We start from the raw sequence: 18,777 nt of genomic DNA, 5'->3' as shown, positions 1-18,777 counted from the left end.
TGTAAACTGTAATTAATTATGTGAAAAGACCAGGTTTTACGATGTGATCAGATAGTTTTTACAAGTGTATGAAGCTGGCTTACTCATAGGTGGTAAGACCAACTTTCGAACATAGGAAAAGGTCAGAACAGCAGGATAGTAGGATGTGTTTGCATTTTCTGTATATGGGTTTTTACCACATGCACTAAAACGGCAACTCAGAATTACGTTTTGTTGTAATATATCCTACCGCTTTCCAATTAAAAGAACGATAAATGAAAGATCGATTATACGGATATGCCAGTTTTTACATTGTTTAATTTATGGATATGCCAGTTTTTACAGGGTTTTGTTGTATTTGAATTTATTTTATCCAATCTTAGAGACTTCTTCTTATACTGTTTGCTTCCATACACTTCTCCGATCTTTAATTTATTTATAATAATTATTGGTTTATTTTGTTTTTATTAGAAAGAAAAGAATATTCTTAGGTTTATAGTACAGTGGTTATATTTAATATTCAGGAACATTCTGGCTAGTGCTCTATCCTTCATACAATTTGAAATGGCCAATGTTCTGATAAAACAAGTATTCTCCAAACAATATCTCCCAGAGAAAAGCCCAGTTGTGTGTTGCTTGCTTGTAAATGGTTGTTCTATGAAATTAGAAAAGTGTTAACTGTTTGAACAAGAAATCGTGGATATTAAGAATATATATATGTAATTATGCTTGCAATATAATAGCTTACCAGAGACAAAAAGAAAAGGCGTCATGAATGCGAACCATAGTACTCAATATACTTTATTTGGCTATAAAAATGCTGAAAAAAAATTATTTTTTGTGAACTGTGTGGTAGAATATTTCATTTACCTACCCGAAGCAAAAGGATTTATTTGCAGACCAAGAGAGTACATAGGAGACGCTAATATTGTCTTCAGTAAATGATATACATTAATATACAAAATAAATAATATTGTTATATGTACAAAAAAAATTACCATGTCAATGACACTCGTATGAAATGAAAGTTCTTGATTCGCGATGTGCTCATGAGAGGGAGGTTCATCTATAATAGAAATTATGTTAAGCCATGTGCTTATTAAAAAGAGATAGATTGAAATAAAATAAAATATTACCGTGTTCATAACCGTGTTTAATAGTAGAGAGTAATTTCGGCGATATGGCCTATACAAAAGAAAGGAAAAGGTCAGGATAATTTTATAGGATGACAGCATAAAGTATATTTACTAACCTTAGCTAATCCGGATGGACATTGTGAAGGGGATGCATCAGAAGGTAACAAAACACGAGTGTCTGTAGTAATAGAAAACAATTATTATCATTTTAGTTATATATATATATATAATATTAAAGAATAAGATATCTTACCAAGAAAATCTGTGAATATAATAAATGTTGGAAAGAGAGAAAAGAGAGAAAACTTGTAAATGAAAAAAAAAAAACAAAAAGAACAAAAGACCAAAGGGCCAAAAGGCCGAAAGACAGAAATCATATATTGGATTGAGTTGAAAAAAGCATGTTCAAAGCCGATTTGCACCCCGTTAATTCCAGGAAGTATTAATAGAGATACGCGTATTAAAGAAATCCTGAGTATTTACAGCAACAAGTGTAATATAATAAATGGGTTCTTGCTTTTACTTTTACCATCTTTCCATTAACTACACTTTATTCTTTCGCTTAACACCTAACTTCTTTTGTATGTTAATAACACTCTATATATACAATGAATAGATATATAAAACAAATATAATTAACAATCAACTCATGTATAACATTTTATTAGATAGCTTTCAGACCATGGTTAACAATCGTCAGTCAATTGCCCCGGCTCCATCCCCGGAATATACTGAGCTTTTAAGAAGGCTCACCGCTATGGAGGAAAGTCTCAAGACCATGGATTCAAACATTGGCATTGTTATCAAGGGGAACAAAGATTCATTGGAAATACTTGATAGCGTTGCCGATGCCTCTGGAGAACTTCTTGCAGTTATTGCTCCTACCACTATACCTGCTTCTGCTTCTGTCCCTTTCGCAGCTTCTTCCGTTGGTTCTACTCTGGATTGGTATACAACACCTTCTGAGGCTTTTTTTGGTATCTCTTCTGCTGCTCCTTCTGTTGCTCCTTCTGTTGGTCCTTCTGTCGCTCCTTCTGTTGGTCCTTCTGTCGCTCCTTCTGTTGGTCCTTCTGTCGCTCCTTCTGTTGGTCCTTCTGTCGCTCCTTCTGTTGGTCCAGTGGTTCTTACTGGTGCAAACGCTGGTGAACTTAGTAAACAGGATCGCACTAGAGTTTTAGTAAGTGTTGAGATGTACAGTAGCTCATCAACATAATATCTCACACTAAGTATAGGCTCTTATCCGAGGAGAGTTGAAGAAACACAACTTCAAATCAAATAAGCCGGAACTAGTTGCAGCTAACGACAGCAAGCGCAGTTGGGATGTTAATGTTGATTACAGACTTCCACCCAACAGACAGCTGATGCATGACCTTCATGCATACCTGGCTCCAAAGGTTGTTGGGACTAGTGTTCGACAGGCCGATATTAGCGATTGTATCTACACAAACTTTTGTGGAACGAGACGCCGAGTCAAGGAATCCTATGAAGCGCGCAAAAAGACAAATTCTCGGTCAAGAAAAGCAGGTCGAGAGACCGATGTATGTTAGAAGTATATTTTGATTGCAAATTAAATGTATTCATATTAATACATTTATAAACTAGCATTTTGACCGTCGCGAGCTGACCTACCATACATTCAAGGCTGAAATTGATATGAAGGTGGGTAAGAGCTGCGACGGACTCTTACAGAAAGAAGCAGTGTCTGAGGGCGAATCTGAAGACGATATGCCTGGAGTCTCGAGCAACCGTGCGATTCGTACAGTGCGTCCAAGTTGGAGAAGCGATGAGGTAATTTCTTTTGTTTACATTATTGTATATAGCTTTTTTTTGTTTTTTTATGTATTTAAATGAAACAGAACTTTGATTAATCACTTATTTGTATTTAGTACAATCACTTTCTTGCAGTTGTTGATGATTTTATGCGTAATCGCATGGACTTCAATTCGCGTCAGATGTTGAAGAGGTCCTTCGGTAGAGATGCTGTTTTAGCAGTCCCGCCTAGATTGACGTCCCTTCTCCCTCACTGGGCTTTTAGAGATGAGTTTCAATAAATTTTGTTTTCTTATCCTCTACATCCTCCACATCCTCCATCTGACAATGATAAACGTACCAACAAATACAAACACTATGATTATTCTTTTCTGTGTGCCTTTAAAAAAGGGAGTTATAATTTTATTATTTTTTAAATGTATTGTTTTTTTGGCAAAGGAATGACCAGCATCTTTTTTACTTTTCTGCGTGTTGTGTGCTCAGCAGTTGCTACTTCTAACATAATTCTATGCACTGGCAATACACATTGGAAATCGTCAGGAGAAAATGTTGGAAAGCAGGTTTCAACGTGTTCGTACTCTCGCGATTTATCATTTTCGGGTGTGTACCATTTGATAAATGCAAAAGTATGTTGAGAATTGTGAAGAAGTTGTGTTGGGCGGCGATGGGTGCGGAGCAAGGGAGTAAGGGATGAAGAGGTGGGTGGAGGAGTGAAAGAATGGGTGAAAATGTACTGTATTTGACCCGTGTATGCGATGATATGCTCACCAGTACTTCCAATGAACTTTGCTTGTACAAGAGAGCCACGACTTCCAGATTCACCTTTACCCTTGTAGACCTGCCCAAGGATGTTGATGTATTTCAACAGGGTGATTGTATTGTCGACAAAGTATGATGATTCTGACGCTTGTTGAAAGTGAACTAATTGTTCATTGTTGTACGCAACTTTGTAGTATTGTAAGAGATGAACATAGTGAATGTCACTCATTGTGGTAGCGGATTTTAATGATAGAGGGAATGCGGAAGGAGGGAGAGGTTCGTTGCCTTTTACAAGTACATTTGGATCTTCAGAAGCCTCGACAAATGACTGTATGCGGAAGGTACGTTGACGGATAGATGGAATGGTGGCGGGTGTAAAGGAAGAAGTGAGTTTGGTAAGGAGAGGAAATGCAGATGTCTGGCAGGTACTCTGAAGGAAACTGTTGACAAGATCGTCTTTGTGCACATCTTCAATAAATTTCTTCATAAATGTTTCTTCAAACCCGATCTTCCTGTTTGTCTTCAAATTTTTTAACAACCCGTTAAACCGCTCGAACCCGAATAGCCAATAACCGTACACTGGTCCAAAATCACGAATTGTATCTCGAAGATGGAGGTGTAGGTGCATATTACAGGTGAGGATTTCGGCGTTGTACAGCTCGTCACATCTGGTGCAAAAAGTTTGAAGAAACTGATGGGCAGTGTTGACTTCATCGAACGTGATCGTTGGCTTGATCAACAGGCGGCATGCATCAACAAAGTTAATCCAGTTTTCGAATCTGTCTTTTGCAAGAACATCTTTCAACAGAACTGGCGAGTATACGAGCACCCATGACTTCCACTCGTCTGCCTTCATATACGAAAACTGCTTTCCTATTTTCGAGTTCAAAGAGGTGTATCCACCAGGCACAATCATCGTTTCTGCAGTCTTCTGCATTGCCGCAAAATCGCCATCTTGAATGTCTTCGTCTTTGATCCAACGATCCATCAATCTTTTAGGCGTTCCCAGGAATAAATTATGCATGGGATCGATGATCGTTCCACGTACTAGATCAAGGTATCCAAGGCGATGCAACTGCGACCATCGAACACCATTTTCGACCTCCAGCCGATGCCTTTCTGAGGGGGTACTAGCACTTTCCCACTCCTCAGCATGCAACCTGTTCTCTACACCGTCACGAAGCACCCACCGAGAGAAGTCAAACCCACGAAAGTCAACATTGACACCGTTTTCCAAGCGAGGGAAATGTCTGTTGCACTTGTAACATGCGCATGTACTGTTGTGCGAGGTGAAACCACTTGTCTTTCTTGCTGCCGGGATGTCACAGGCCACCATCATCAATGCGGCACGGACGCGGACACCACTAGGACACTCGAAAGTTGGGATTGCCAGTCCCTCATACAATCTTATCAGATCATCTACCATAGGCCGGAGATAATGGTTTATCTCTTCGGATTTGGGTTCCTTCGGGCCAGGCATCAATCCTACGAGAAGTGTGTTCTCTGGCTTGTATCTTTCATTGCGAGGCAGATTGTTTACTACCAGGTATATGGCACCAGTCGAGTGCGTGACGTTATCGAAAGGTTGAAACCAGTCGATGTTGAGAGTCAACATTAATGAACGCGAATCCTTTGTGAATTGCACGCCATCTTTGTCTTTGAGCTCCTTCCACATGGCACCGTCGTATATGTCACACATCGTATCCACCATCTTCAGCTCGTGATTCCAATGTCTAATTTTATCCTCGAATCCTGGACGAAGAAAAAACATTCGTAAAGTATTAAGGACGGACTGGTACAAGTATGAACGCTTGGCCACCAAAGCACCCGATGCTGATGTTTTCGTCAATTGGCAGTTGCAAGACGAGCGTACACCAAGCTTTACGAAATCGCAATGAGACGGGACAGATGCACTTTCTTCGTACACCTTGTGACAATCCTGACACACAACAAATTTCTTTATGCCTTTGGTCATGGCTGAGAAACCTGTCATGCGCTGAAGACCAGGAAGGCTCAAGGGCAGTTGGAAATCCTGCTCGTAAATTGTCAAAAGCTTGTTGATGAACTCGATCAAGACAACGGCGCCCTTGTCAACCACATAGCGGGAAGCGAACATCACCACAAAAGTAGCAATGAACCTGTGCACTGGGTTCTGGGGCATATCGGGGGTGGCAAAAGGGTCTATTATAAAAAAAAATTAACGCTTTTTTTTTTAAAAAATTTTTAACACTAACTGACCTTCACTATTCAATTCATTGTCGTCGAGCTCAATAACATCGTCTTCGCTTTCGTCTTCACTGATTTCATTGCTGTTGCTTCCACTGTCATCATTGTCGCCATTGCTGATCGCGTCATTAGTAACGGAAACGTCTTCAGTGTCAGACATTGAAGCTCCTTCCCAAACAGGTGAGTTTGTCTGAGTGTACGATTCTTCCAGGGCTCCGGGTTGATGGGTTAAGATAGCTACATTTAGAATATAACACTTGGTTAATATCTAACGGTATCTGAATTAAATAAACCTTACGTTCATCATCGACCTCCATCATATTTCTTTGGGTAGACATGTCTATTACAACACGTTATTTCATGGATTACAATACAATTAAATAAATTCAAATATTGTACCCCTTTCACATCTTATGGCATTTAGTCTTGCCCTTTTGTTATGACGTTGAGCAGTTCTTCTGGCAACAAAACTATAGCCGAGATCGTTCTGACTACATCCAGCACAATGGCACTTTTCGTTGTAGAGTTCAGGAATTGTGGACATAATGTTTATTTATTTTTACTTTGAAGTGTTAAGAGAAAAAGGAAACAAGTACAACGTTTACTAAATTTACTATGTCTTTATAATGAAATGTTATGTCTTTATAATAATAATAATAAATAATATTTTCGCCTGTTGTATCCAAGCCAATAGAAAACCGGAAAACAGTGTTTTCATCTTGAACACACAAAAAAAGCTGAGATGAAAAAATACCCCAGATTTTCTATTGTTATAATTTAACTTTGTACATGGTAATTCCCGTATGTTTTTCTAGTGTGGTATGTCTTTATGATGAGCTGAGGATCTAATGAGCTGAGGAGAGAAAAAGAAAATAATTAATAAAGAAACACATACATAATAACCACGTTTTACCTTTTTGTTCTTGTCCATTAATCAACACGGCAAAGACTTGTAATACTATCAGCAACCACAATAATAATAAAAGAAAAAACATTAAGAATAAATATAACAATAGAATAATAAAAACAAATTGCTTACCAGGGTGTGAACTCAAACACATCAACCAGAATAAAAGTAAATAAAGCGGAAAAGAAATAGGAAAAAAAGAAATAAGAAAAAAATAAAGAAAAAGAAGAAAAAAAAGTGGGCTTTAAAACAGAAGGCAGTTTAGATGAGAATTGACTCTAGTAAAATACAATAGTAATAAAATGAATAGTCCGAAATTATATTGTAACACTAAGTTCTATATTGAATATTAAAGAAGTTGTTCAAGGTTATAAAGGATTTTATAGAAAATAATATATAATCCCTTCCTTTTCTCAGCTATTTCATAAATCTACTTTATATTAACTTATTTTGTATGTATATCTTTGATTAAACAAAAATAAATATATTTCAACCCATACATTTATTTTATTTTAATAATTTATTAATGTATAAAACTTTAATAAAAATACAATAAAGAAAAAATGCCTTCCAATAGCAGCAGAAAAACAGACCGTAAAGGAAAAGGAAAAGCATCTGCAAGTATATCTACCTCTGCAAACCGTGTTTTGGCTGGCCATGTTGGACCTCGAGAAATTGCCCCCAGTTTCTCATCCGCAACTATCCAAGATCAGCGATACGCGGAAATTGTTGAAATGTTTAACAAAGTAAACAACAATATCAACGGTGTCAAGGATGACATTGCTGCTGTCAATAGCAACATGGCAGCCTTTAAAAACAGGATGGGCGTTGTTGTTGACACGTCTGGAAAGACACATACGGCATTTGCAGACTTTGCAACTGCCTATGCCAACAATCAGACTTGTATGGCTAGTCTAGGACCATCTCTGATGCCATCCTATGTCCCCCAGACCTCCCTCAGTGATGCCGAGGTTTCTGTCATTATCTCGGTAATTAATATTAATATATGTTAGTATCAACAACTTATTAAACAACCTGTATTTAGGAAATCTTCGCGGAAAAGTTGTGGGACTGGAAGTTCGAGTCTGACGACCCTGCTCTTGTTGCTGAGAACGAGAGTAAGAAGAAGTGGAACTTGAACGAGAAGATTAACCACCGCGATAACGTAGCTGTTATCAACTACTTGAAGAGCTACATTAGCGCCCAGACTCGTCTAGCTGGTACTCACCCACGGGTGATAAGTGATAAAATAAAGAACAGGTACAAGCACAGTCATCGTACTTTTCACGAGTCTTCTGAGCAGAAGGCCAAGAAAAACAGCAAGGGGAGAGCAAACAGTCGTACTCTTCAGGTTTGTATATACTATATAAAAAATTAATTGGTATATTACTATTTTCTCAAGCTACAATCTATATAACCAGATGTCTATCCGACGCAAGTCGACATACATGGACAACTGGGTAGCCATTGATGCTGCAATGGGATATAAGACTGGAAACCCTGTTGAGAAGGCCTATCTCAAACTCTTTCAGAAGGATGCCATGTCTGATGGTGAGTCGGATATTGAGATTGTGGACAATCTTCCACGACGGTGTTTGCATGTGGCTCGCCCCACTTGGAGAAGTGAAGAGGTAAATAATATTTAGAATAAATAAATAAGTTTTATAACAAGAAAAATAAAGAACTAATAAAAATAAATACAGTTCAACAGATTGTTGACAATGGTTGACGACATTGATCGTACCCATCACGTGTTAAATGCGGGCGTGGGAACAAAGCCAAGAATGAACAGATATCCAGCAACATTGTTGCCTTGCTCTGTTCCTGCCACTCTGTCCCAGTCATTGCCTCGTTGGGCAATCAACGATGAATAAACATTTTCTTTTTTACTATGTTCTGTTGTAGGGCCAAATAGTAATAATTGAAATTGAATTGATTAAAGGAAATAATAATAATAGAGGATAAATATATAAGTAAGTGTGTGTATGAGAATTAATAGTAAATTTTTTTTGGTAAAGGAATCGCGAGTTTTTTGTTGACGTTTTTTGTAGTTTTGTAATCTACTATTGCAACTGTTAGGAGAATCCGATGTACTGGCAGGATGCTTTGAAAATCTTGCTTGTAGAATTCATCCTGTAACAACTCAACTCCTTCTAATTCTCTTGTTTTGTCCGAAGTGGATTTGAACCATTTGACAAATGCAAATACATGCTGACTACTATGGGGATTTCTGTATGTTAGAGAAGAAACAGTTGGCCTAAAATTGTGAACAAAAAGGTACTGAATCTCTCCAACATACGCATGTTCCGACCCAGTTCGTTCAGTGAAATATGCTTGTATGTATGATCCGCGGCCATTCGTGCCAATGCACCCTTTGTAGCTTTGCCCAAGAAGATCAACGGACTTCACCATTTCGATCCAGTCATTGACGAAAGGTGAGTCATCAATTACATCTTTGCAACCTGAGATCTGTGGATTCTTGTACGCAGCTTGATAGTATCCTACAAGACAATCATATTCATGTTTTGGCATAAATGATAATGGTCTTGTTTTCAATGGCAAGGCGGATGGTGGCAGGGGCTCGTTTCCACGAATTGTCATTGAAAGATTCTGTGAAGCTTCAAGATATTTGGAAATTGAGAAAGAGTGAGAGAGGTAGGTGTTGGTGTTGGTGTTGGTGTTGGTGAACTTATCGAAAATTTCAAAACATGCAAGTGCATGCATAGCTTTCAGAAGTCGACGAACAAAATCTCCCTTCCACGACTCTTCAATGAACTGTCTCATAAATGTCGATTCGAACCCGTTTCTTCGATTGGTTTTGATATTTTCAGGACACTATTGTACATTTCAAAGCTGAAAAGCCAATAGCCATAGACGGGCCCAAAGTCAATCATTGTTTGGCGTAAGTGCAGATGCAGGTGCATGTTGGGAGAGAGAAGGTCCAGGTCGTACAATGTCTCACACCCTTTACAGAATTCTTCTAAGCATTTGTGTCCTTTCTCAATGTCTTCTTCAGAAACACTAGGCTTGGTGAAGTATCTGCATGCGTTAACAAACTCTATCCAGTTCTTGAACTCTGGCAACGGCAACACATCCCTTAGAACCACAGGAGAGTACACAAGGCACCAAGACTTCCACTCATCAGCCTTCATATAGGGAAATCCCTTGGCAATCTTTGTCCCAAGTGACGTGTAATCGGGCGGCAACACTACCTTCTCAACAGCCTTTTGCATGGCAACGAGTTTTTTATCGTCGATTAATCCATCCGCAACCCATCTCTCCAGCATTCTTTTGGCAGTGCCTAAGAAAAGATTGTGCATGGGATCAATGATCGTGCAGCGGACAATGTCAAAGTACTGAAGACGATGCAGTTCGGACCAGCGAACACCATGTGCAACTTCAAGACGCTGTCTCTCAGTTGGTTTGGTTACATTTCTCCAGATCTCTGCATCCTTACGATTGTCATTCTTAGTGCGAAGGAGCCACTTTGAGAAATCGAATCCAGAATAATCAACGGAACTCGTTCCAGCCAACCTCGAAAATTGACGCTTACACTTGTGGCATGCATTTGTACTTGTATGGGATGTGAACCCACATACTTTCCTTGCAGCAGGTATATCACAGGCAACCATGAGAAGGGCTGCTCGGATAGAAGTACCATTTGGACATTGGTGAGTCTTAATCTTAATACCTTTGTACAGCTCCATCAACTCATCCACAAGCGGTTTCAGATAGTTATTTATGTCAGAAGTGCTCGCTTCTTTAGGCCCTGGCATTAACCCAACAAGAATCACGTTCTCCTTCTTGAACCGCTCACTGCGTGGAAGATTATTGATTGCAAGATATATGGCACCACAGGAGTAGGTAACACCATCGAATGACTGAAACCAGTCAATGTTCAGCGTGAGCATGAGTGATCGCTCGGTATCAACAAAAGGTATACCATCTACGTCTACTATCTCATTCCACATCGCACCATCGTACACGTCAAACAAAGTGCTATCCATTTTCGGGCCGCGGTTCCATGAGTTGATCTTGTTTTCAAAATCCGGGCGTTGAAAAAACGTCTTTAGGGCTTTCTTGACAGAGTGGAATACATATGTCTTTTTGGGTGCTTTTGACCCGGGACCAGACTTAAACAAGCTGTTGCCACACAAGGAGGTTTTACCGAAATTGGGTGATGTACAACACAAAGGGGCGGCTTCATTATCATATATGGTATGGCATTTGCTACATGCAACATACTTCTTGACACCACTTGTCAACGCTTCAAATCCGGCCAAACGTTTGAGGCCAGCAACACTCACGGGAAGGCGGAATGGGTCAAACAAAAACTGCAGGATCTTGTTGATTATGACAATCAGGATTACAGCTCCTTCATCCACGACGTATAGTGAGACAAAAAGAGCAACCGAAATAACAATGAATCGGTGAATCAAATTCAATTCCGAGATTGATTCCAATGAAGAATCTTTAATTTGATTTTTTTTAAAGAACGTTGATTAACTCTCTATTTTCTAGGATATAATATTATCTAAAGCTGTGTACCTACCTTCATCATTGTCCATCTCAACATCGGATTCATCTTCATATTCTTCTTCTTCTTCGTAAGTGTCACTTGTAAACTGGACATTATCTTCAGGGCCAAACACACAATCCGTTTCAGAGAAAGGTTGGTTTCTTGTCCGTATATCCAAAATGTCATTTGTGTCATTTAGGTCTACAAAAGCGGAATGTTAGACCCAAATAAATCAATGTAATAAAATAAGTTTTCTTACTTCTAAGCTCAGAATTCATTTCAACATCTTCCTGTTCAAATTCAAAACTATCTTCCTCTTGATTTACAGGCTCAGAAACAGCACTACTAATTGTATCCCATGTGTCTTCATGGGCTACACATTTATTATTATTAGTGTTAGTATTATTATTATTATTATTATTATTATTATTATTATATAAAATAATAAAAAAGGAAATGATATAAAATAAAATAAAATAAAGTAAAGCAAATGTATTAATCGTACGCATTTGAACATGTGTAATATCATGATTATCTTTTTCTTGATGACGTTTAAATGTTTTAACAGATACATGATTGAATCCTAGTGTCTTGCTTTTACAGATAGAGCATTGACACTCTTTTCTAACAGTTGGTTTGCGAATAGGAGCCATTTTAAAATGAAAAGAAAGGTTTACATTAGTATTTAATAGTAAAGAAAGACTTCAAAGAAAACACACTTTTATTTTATTTGAGTTTGATGTTGCATTCTAATGCTACACAGCTGCCAGTAGCCAATAGAGTAGCTTAAAATACTATTCAAATACTTTACTCACAAAAGTGAGCTGAACTACAATTTTACCTATTCTGTCTATCAGAACTTAGGTATACTTTACATATGCGAAATTGATCTGTTTTTGCTTAAGCAAAAATGGTGTTTTATTATTACTCCATATTACAAAGACATGGTAATAGATTTAATAAAGTACATGAGACATTTGTTTTCTTGTCTCTTAAAACTTGATAATAATATATAACAATCATGTTTTCTATTCTAAAATCTTACAATAATCAGTGGTGTTGTGTTGAATATAATGGAGACAATATAGCTATTAGCTTTGTTGCAAGAAAAAACTTCTTGGCGTCATAATAAAATAGCAATGCTTGATGGCATATGCGAGATAGGTATGATGATTATATTATTTTTATTGTAATTCATAAAAGTAAATTCCTTAATATAATTGTCTGCTAAGATAAATGTTATGGAGGTCAATGCTTATTGTAATATATCTACTTAAATACAGGTAGAGAGTAACTATATATGTATTTTGAATGTAGCTATTTTAACACATCAATCTGCGGTTATAGAAACAGTGTAGTCATATCTGCTTACCAGTTTATAAAGATGCTCTGATGTCTAGCGATTAAGACGTCTTGTTTAGCAATGAGGTGAATGGAAATGAAGACGGAATTGAGTGTAGGTAAGAGAATTATATTGTTGAAATTGGCGACAAGAAAATCAGTATGGAAGGTCAGTCAGTTAAATAGGTAAAAGAATAAATAAAAATGGCTATAATAGTTATGATATAGTAAGCCTCTTTCTAGACATTTTCTTAATGTAGAGCTATTAGGTACTGAAGATGTTATTGTTATAAATCTCTGTTAGATGGATCTTATTTTGTGGATCTGGTGTGGCTGGTGAGGCCTTTGTACATCAATATGTGTCGTATAGGTTGTGTTCCTCTCTGAGAAATATATTTAATTTTATACTATACTGTCTCTTTTGGTATTTGAGCAAATTGAACACTTTTAAATTTGTAATTTATCTGGCAGCTTTATATGTCTATATTTCGTGAGAATTCCATCCGAAAGGTGTGTGGTATGCGTAAGGTCTTTAATTATTTATCAGAAAGAAGATTGATTTTATAGAAATGTATTTTCTAGTTACTAAGGGTACTCAGGTAAATATCTACATATTATCGTGGAATATTTATTACCTTGCACGCATATTAATCTAGACGACTTGTGGAGGGCTGCAGCAAAGGAAATAGGAGAAATAAAGAAAAGAGAGAAAGATAGCAGATAAGACTGGCTACGATAAGGAAGAGAGCCAAAAAGGAAAGAAAGAAGAGCAAAAGAAGGCAAGGTAGAGACAAAACAAATAACAGTCTTATTTATTCTATAATTTTGTGATGGTTACACATGCTGATGAGCCAAACAAAATGTGTGTTTTTTTTCAAATACTATTTGAGGCAGATGAAAGATAGGCAAATAAGGTTTCTATTCACTACATGAAAATGTCTCATAAGACATCTTTTTCTAGTAGGAAAGAGAGACATAGGGTACGTGGTATTAGTAACATTAACTGTATGAAGAGTGCATCGCATGCTGGCAATACAATGACCAGGGTATATGTCTGGAGTATCTTAGGTGTTTTCAAAAGACGTTGTGTATGTGAGTACTTGACTCAGTGACGGTCGACAGGAATATGGTGGATGTGTATGTTAGTGTAGTAGTAGAAATGTAAGCTATGGCTACTTATAGGGTATACTTAGCAGATTCAATCTCTGTAAAGGGAAGGGTGTTGGTACTGATAAAGGCTGGTGTTGGCTCTGGATCAACTCTAGTTGCTCAGTGGTAATACTGTGAGAACGGTAAATTTTGTTACGTTGAGAAAATCGAATGTTCATAACCAAAAAAAAAATGGTACTGACTCAAAAATGATCAACAATCTTACTGGAACAATGTTTCTATCTAACCGGGCGAATCAACCGTGACCACCTGTCTGGGGTCTGGTGTCTTTCTCTAATCCTTCAGGGTAAAATGACGTGCCCCGAAAAAGAAACACAGTATATTCATTGTATACATTAGTTTTACTACTTTGTCTTCATACTTTGTGTGCTCATCTATCTTTTCCCAGAGACTTTACTCTCATTCTTTTAAGAGATACAGACTTCCTTTGGGCGATTTAATAATAAAATGATGTCTTATGTAAAAATCAAATCCTGTATATTAAATTAGTAGCTCTGAATTTAGACTTGTCCATAAAGAAATAATTAGTCACACATACACTATATCAATACCCAGTTATGCAGAAGATTATAAGGATATGTTGTCACTAAAGTGTGACGCAATCTTGCTTGATATTTTACCATGTATTGGTCTGCTTACGCGTAGCATGCCTTTGATTTTCTCTCACCAACTGACAATTAATCCCCACTCGCCATTTTATTTTTTCACAGCACAAAAGAAAACCTCGATACGAACATTCTGTATACAGGCTTTGTATTAACTATTTTAATATGAATTGATCCTTAGAGATCGCACATGATTACTCATTGACAGCAAAAAAGTTACAATTTGTGGTTTGGTAGAATTAGATGTTGTCTTCCACCAGGAAATGTCCTTCCCCAATCAAAAACGTCATCTCCTAAAACTATTGTAAAAAACAAGGAGGACGACTTCAAAATTAAATTTGTAGTTCTATTTGTAAATGCTGCGTTTGATGTGAATGATAAACTAGTTGTGTATTGGTAAGCTGTTATGTTGCTGGCTATGTTATTGTCGTGTAAGGCATTGCTCTCATCGGTAGAAAACTATTTTTTTTTGCAGTGACTCCCCTCTAAACATTTTTGAAAAATCAAATATGGAAATACAAAGAAGACTACCAATGCTAAATTCATGACAATCGATAGCATTGAGGTTGGTGTTGTAGAAATCAAACCATACAAAACCTCCAAAATAGTAGAAGAAGATAGAGTTTGATGAGCAGGAATAAGCAAAAAAGTGTTCCATAAACGGCTTTGAGTTGCAAAGAGTGAAAAGGGGCTCATAACCTTTGCCATCATTGTTGCAAGTGAATTCTGGATTTTTTTTTCTAGTATATAAGTTTGCCTTTTATTGACAACTTTACAAATAGGCAGCGACATTGAATATTATGTCCGTGAATATAAGCCTTACCAATCAACAGCAGCAAGCAGTGGAAAAGGTTTTAATTCAAGAAAGATATACCTTTCGACATTTGAAAAATCTGATTCTTCCTACTTTCCATAAAACCTTTAACCATATGTCACTTTCATTAGAATATTTGGGCTGTTACAAGTTAAAGAGAAAAAAGAATGTAGTTAAGGTGGAAATAGGTTGGCTTGGACCTTTAATATTATTAGAAGATTATAGTCAAAAGTATTGCTTCACTTTCTGATGTTGAAAAGCCGTATCTTTACAGCGGTTACTACAAAGAACTTGAGCCGACTGTAACCCTGCTGAAGCTTAACGATGAATAGGTTAACCCTGTCACTCAGCTATGAGCGCTTTATAAGTATAAATTCTGTAAAATAAATAAGTTAATCAAACAAGCCCTTGCTTTCATATAATACTCTTATTTATTAATGAGCTGAGTAAAACCATTATGTTATCCCCAAACATAAAGGCAGTACTCTCTCCTCTCTGACCTAGTCCAAAATAATTAACTCTCTTGCCCTTAACCCCTCCGCGTTCAAAGGGAAAGTTTATGTCCAACAATCGATTATATAATTTACACAATCCAAACGATCATCCGTCCTGGAATTTTCACTTTAGTTGCGGGCTTTTTTATTTTGCAAGCCAGAAGTATTTTTTAGAAAATGACATTTTTTTTGGTTATGGACATTCAATTTTCTCAGGGACAAAATCCACTGTTCTAATTGTACATAGATTCTTGGTGAGTGAACTGTTCGTTGCTTTAAATTCGTTCTAAGACATGAACATTTCTGACAAAAATTTCTAGCTAGTAAATAAATAGCTGTTATTCGCTTTCTGTTACTGTGAGACGTTATTTGCTTGAATGTCTTCCAATTTTCCCATCACAGTGTGTCTGGAAGCGATGATATTGTAACTCTTCGAGTTTATGGATCATTTTAAACTCATGATAGCTTAATCGTATATACACTGCTTATGTTGGCGAGGTTACTAAGTGTGCTTAAAAGGATTTTACATATAAATGCGAAATTTTCATTTAGCCGATTATATTACTTCTTTATTTAATGTGAGGTACTTGGGATTACTTATTGGTTAATATCTCAATATAATAAAAAGTAGATAGTACGAGAGTTTTATTTACTAGAGTTGAATAATATTGCTTATACATGTTAATATTCAAATCCCTTGTAATTCATATATATGTTGTGCAATGGTTGGTTTACACTATATTATTGTGTAGTGTATGTGTATCTGGTGTGTATACCACAGAGTGTACCGAAATACAAGTGTATAAGAATAGTAGCTTTTTTCTCCAAGCACTAATATGTTAATATCTAAACCGTATAAGAAAGAAAGAAAGAAATCCGATTTTAAAGAAAATAACCATAATAAGTATCCTTTTATTCAGATATATATAATTGTACATTTTAACATTATTCTTTATTATGATAGACATATTATTATTGGTGTTTACGCTTACATATTTCAGTGTAAATGGATGCGTATAGTGATATAATTTTCCTTTTCCTACCATGTATCACCTAATCGAGTGCTGACTGTAGTAAGTATAAATAATAGCATTATACTTTATTCGTGCTTATATAGATTAGTAAATAATGTATCGAAATGAAGTATTAACAAATTGTTTAAAAGGTTTCATTACCAACAAATATATCAAACTCAAGCTTTATGGTCAAACTGGCAACAACGTAGTGAAAGCCTACAAAGCACTCGTAAAATGTTTCTGCAAAAAAAAATCCTATGAATTAATCCCTAAACTCGCAGCTCTTGCAAGATTCTACGAAACATTTGAGAGAAATATAATATCATACATTTAGTATTATGGAATACGAAAAAGAGCACTATTTAGAAAAGGTGAAAACAATACAAACTTAAGCTTTATCGAATCCGGGCGACATAAATCAGAGAAAAAAAAGTGTTTTCACAGTAATATTCGAGCATATATATCGGGCAAAATCAAGTGACATGTTATTCAACGAAGGAGAGACATCATATTATAGGCTTATATGGATAAAACAAGAAACATGGTATGCCAAAGACATTAATGAAAAAACATACGAACGAATTAATGTTAATACTCTCCAGTTGATACCTTGACTCTTTTTTATGTAGACATGACAAGTAACAAGGCCAGGATATTTAATAAAGAAATAGAAAAATGTCCCCCTGATCGGGTTTGCTTCCTTTTCTTCTAAAATAGAAATATTAAGAAAATACGTTGTCGATTTAAAGGAATATCGAACTAGGGTAGCTGTGTTTTCTATCTGGTACTTACAATAAAATAAGTTTTCAATAATGTAGGTTTTGGTTTTGAATAGTGATATATAAGATATTTGATTTAACCTAAAGTATAAAAATATACACAATACTTGCGATTGTCTTCAAAATGTGTGGCGGTGTACTTCTCTACAAAAAAATCATAAAACTTGGCAGTCTAATTACTGCCTCTATATATATATATCAAGACGTTGTACTAAACATGATTTTTCTTTGGACTTTAAGATTTATCGCAGACACATAGGATCGATACATATGTACACATATATTTCTTAATTTAATTAATCTGAAAACGAATTTATATATATTCTTGACGTTGGATTTCATCTTTGCTTCTTTCAAAAGTAAATAAATAGAAAAAGAACATTTGGAAACTGCTTTTGGTCTGTCTAAAATGACAATACAATAATGGTAATTTGTTTTTAGTAATGTATGACCTCGAAGTGAAAAATCGAAACAGTGGGTGTAGTAGTTGGCTGTCATCTCTTCTTAAAGTGTGATAGAGCATTATTCTTCTCATAATTTCCCCTTATTTCTATTGTATTTAACTTTGAAAATAGAATTAATATGCTTAACGATATTATTCGAAGAAAACAAAGATGATTCTTTCAAACGCAATAATAATAGCTCCATATTATTATGCTCGTTACTAAATTAACTCATCGACCAATACATATATATACATAACTTGCAAGAGCTTTTAAGTAGTAGAAACCCCAAATAAAAATCGATGGAAGATGGAAGTTGTATAAAGACCATGGTCAAATGATTTGAATGTGGCAGCGAATATTTATAACAATTCTGCCAACTTGCTGCGTAACGATAGAAGTCTTCTTCTTTTCGGTCGTTTTTTGCAGAATTAAACTGATGTCTTATATACAGTTCATTTTGGCTTGGGCCAAAGGATTTGGATCTTTACAAGTAACATCTAATAATTGCTTTTGCTTAATCCAAAATCTTGATTTCTGTCTGTCTGTCAGTTTTTTTTTTCTTTTGTCCAAAAAAGGTAAGTAGGCTGTCTGAATTGTAATTTTGATTCGCCCAAAAAAAAAAGTAACGTCGCCTGAGTTTGACATGGAAACTGTGCTGTAGATAGCAGCACTGGGTTAGAGTGAAGATGCTTGGTTTCGGACAGCAAAACAGCTGTCACAATATTTCGGACGTAAAAGAGCAAAACTGTGTACCACACAATCAATAAAATAAAATAAAATATTACTGGCGCACAAATGATGCCCTTGTTGTTTTCC

General features: G+C 36.3%; 6 protein-coding genes across 6 annotated transcripts; 4 read left to right on the top strand and 2 right to left on the bottom strand.

The window, feature by feature from the left end:
* Positions 1-1,764: 1,764 nt before the first annotated feature.
* Positions 1,765-3,166, top strand: PHYBLDRAFT_174908 (hypothetical protein; the record flags this gene model as incomplete). The annotated part of the gene is made up of 4 exons (XM_018437370.1): positions 1,765-2,292; positions 2,348-2,653; positions 2,718-2,903; positions 3,002-3,166. The coding sequence occupies 4 exons, from the start codon at positions 1,765-1,767 to the stop codon at positions 3,164-3,166; spliced, it is 1,185 nt and encodes a 394-aa protein (XP_018284930.1).
* A 131-nt stretch (positions 3,167-3,297) lies between these two features.
* PHYBLDRAFT_174907 (hypothetical protein) lies at positions 3,298-6,414 on the bottom strand (the record flags this gene model as incomplete). The annotated part of the gene is made up of 5 exons (XM_018437369.1): positions 3,298-4,691; positions 5,472-5,825; positions 5,883-6,107; positions 6,169-6,210; positions 6,270-6,414. The coding sequence occupies 5 exons, from the start codon at positions 6,412-6,414 to the stop codon at positions 3,298-3,300; spliced, it is 2,160 nt and encodes a 719-aa protein (XP_018284929.1).
* A 926-nt stretch (positions 6,415-7,340) lies between these two features.
* Positions 7,341-8,651, top strand: PHYBLDRAFT_152152 (hypothetical protein; the record flags this gene model as incomplete). The annotated part of the gene is made up of 4 exons (XM_018432852.1): positions 7,341-7,766; positions 7,823-8,128; positions 8,199-8,408; positions 8,481-8,651. The coding sequence occupies 4 exons, from the start codon at positions 7,341-7,343 to the stop codon at positions 8,649-8,651; spliced, it is 1,113 nt and encodes a 370-aa protein (XP_018284928.1).
* A 118-nt stretch (positions 8,652-8,769) lies between these two features.
* PHYBLDRAFT_174905 (hypothetical protein) lies at positions 8,770-11,949 on the bottom strand (the record flags this gene model as incomplete). The annotated part of the gene is made up of 6 exons (XM_018437368.1): positions 8,770-9,583; positions 9,622-10,174; positions 10,946-11,248; positions 11,330-11,497; positions 11,556-11,669; positions 11,802-11,949. 6 exons carry the CDS (start codon positions 11,947-11,949, stop codon positions 8,770-8,772), a joined length of 2,100 nt encoding a protein of 699 aa, XP_018284927.1.
* Positions 11,950-12,734: 785 nt separating this feature from the next.
* Positions 12,735-13,916, top strand: PHYBLDRAFT_174904 (hypothetical protein; the record flags this gene model as incomplete). Its single annotated transcript, XM_018437367.1, has 6 exons — positions 12,735-12,756; positions 12,942-12,973; positions 13,109-13,147; positions 13,220-13,236; positions 13,599-13,729; positions 13,831-13,916. The coding sequence occupies 6 exons, from the start codon at positions 12,735-12,737 to the stop codon at positions 13,914-13,916; spliced, it is 327 nt and encodes a 108-aa protein (XP_018284926.1).
* A 1,296-nt stretch (positions 13,917-15,212) lies between these two features.
* On the top strand, positions 15,213-15,558 carry PHYBLDRAFT_152150 (hypothetical protein; the record flags this gene model as incomplete). Its single annotated transcript, XM_018432851.1, has 2 exons — positions 15,213-15,263; positions 15,442-15,558. The coding sequence occupies 2 exons, from the start codon at positions 15,213-15,215 to the stop codon at positions 15,556-15,558; spliced, it is 168 nt and encodes a 55-aa protein (XP_018284925.1).
* Positions 15,559-18,777: the final 3,219 nt, after the last annotated feature.

The sequence above is a fragment of the Phycomyces blakesleeanus genome, assembly GCF_001638985.1.
Source record: "Phycomyces blakesleeanus NRRL 1555(-) unplaced genomic scaffold PHYBLscaffold_33, whole genome shotgun sequence".
NCBI classification, from domain to species: Eukaryota; Fungi; Mucoromycota; class Mucoromycetes; order Mucorales; family Phycomycetaceae; genus Phycomyces; species Phycomyces blakesleeanus.
The sequence above is the reverse complement of the archived record's forward strand: the minus strand, read 5'-3'. Positions and strand labels throughout refer to the sequence as shown.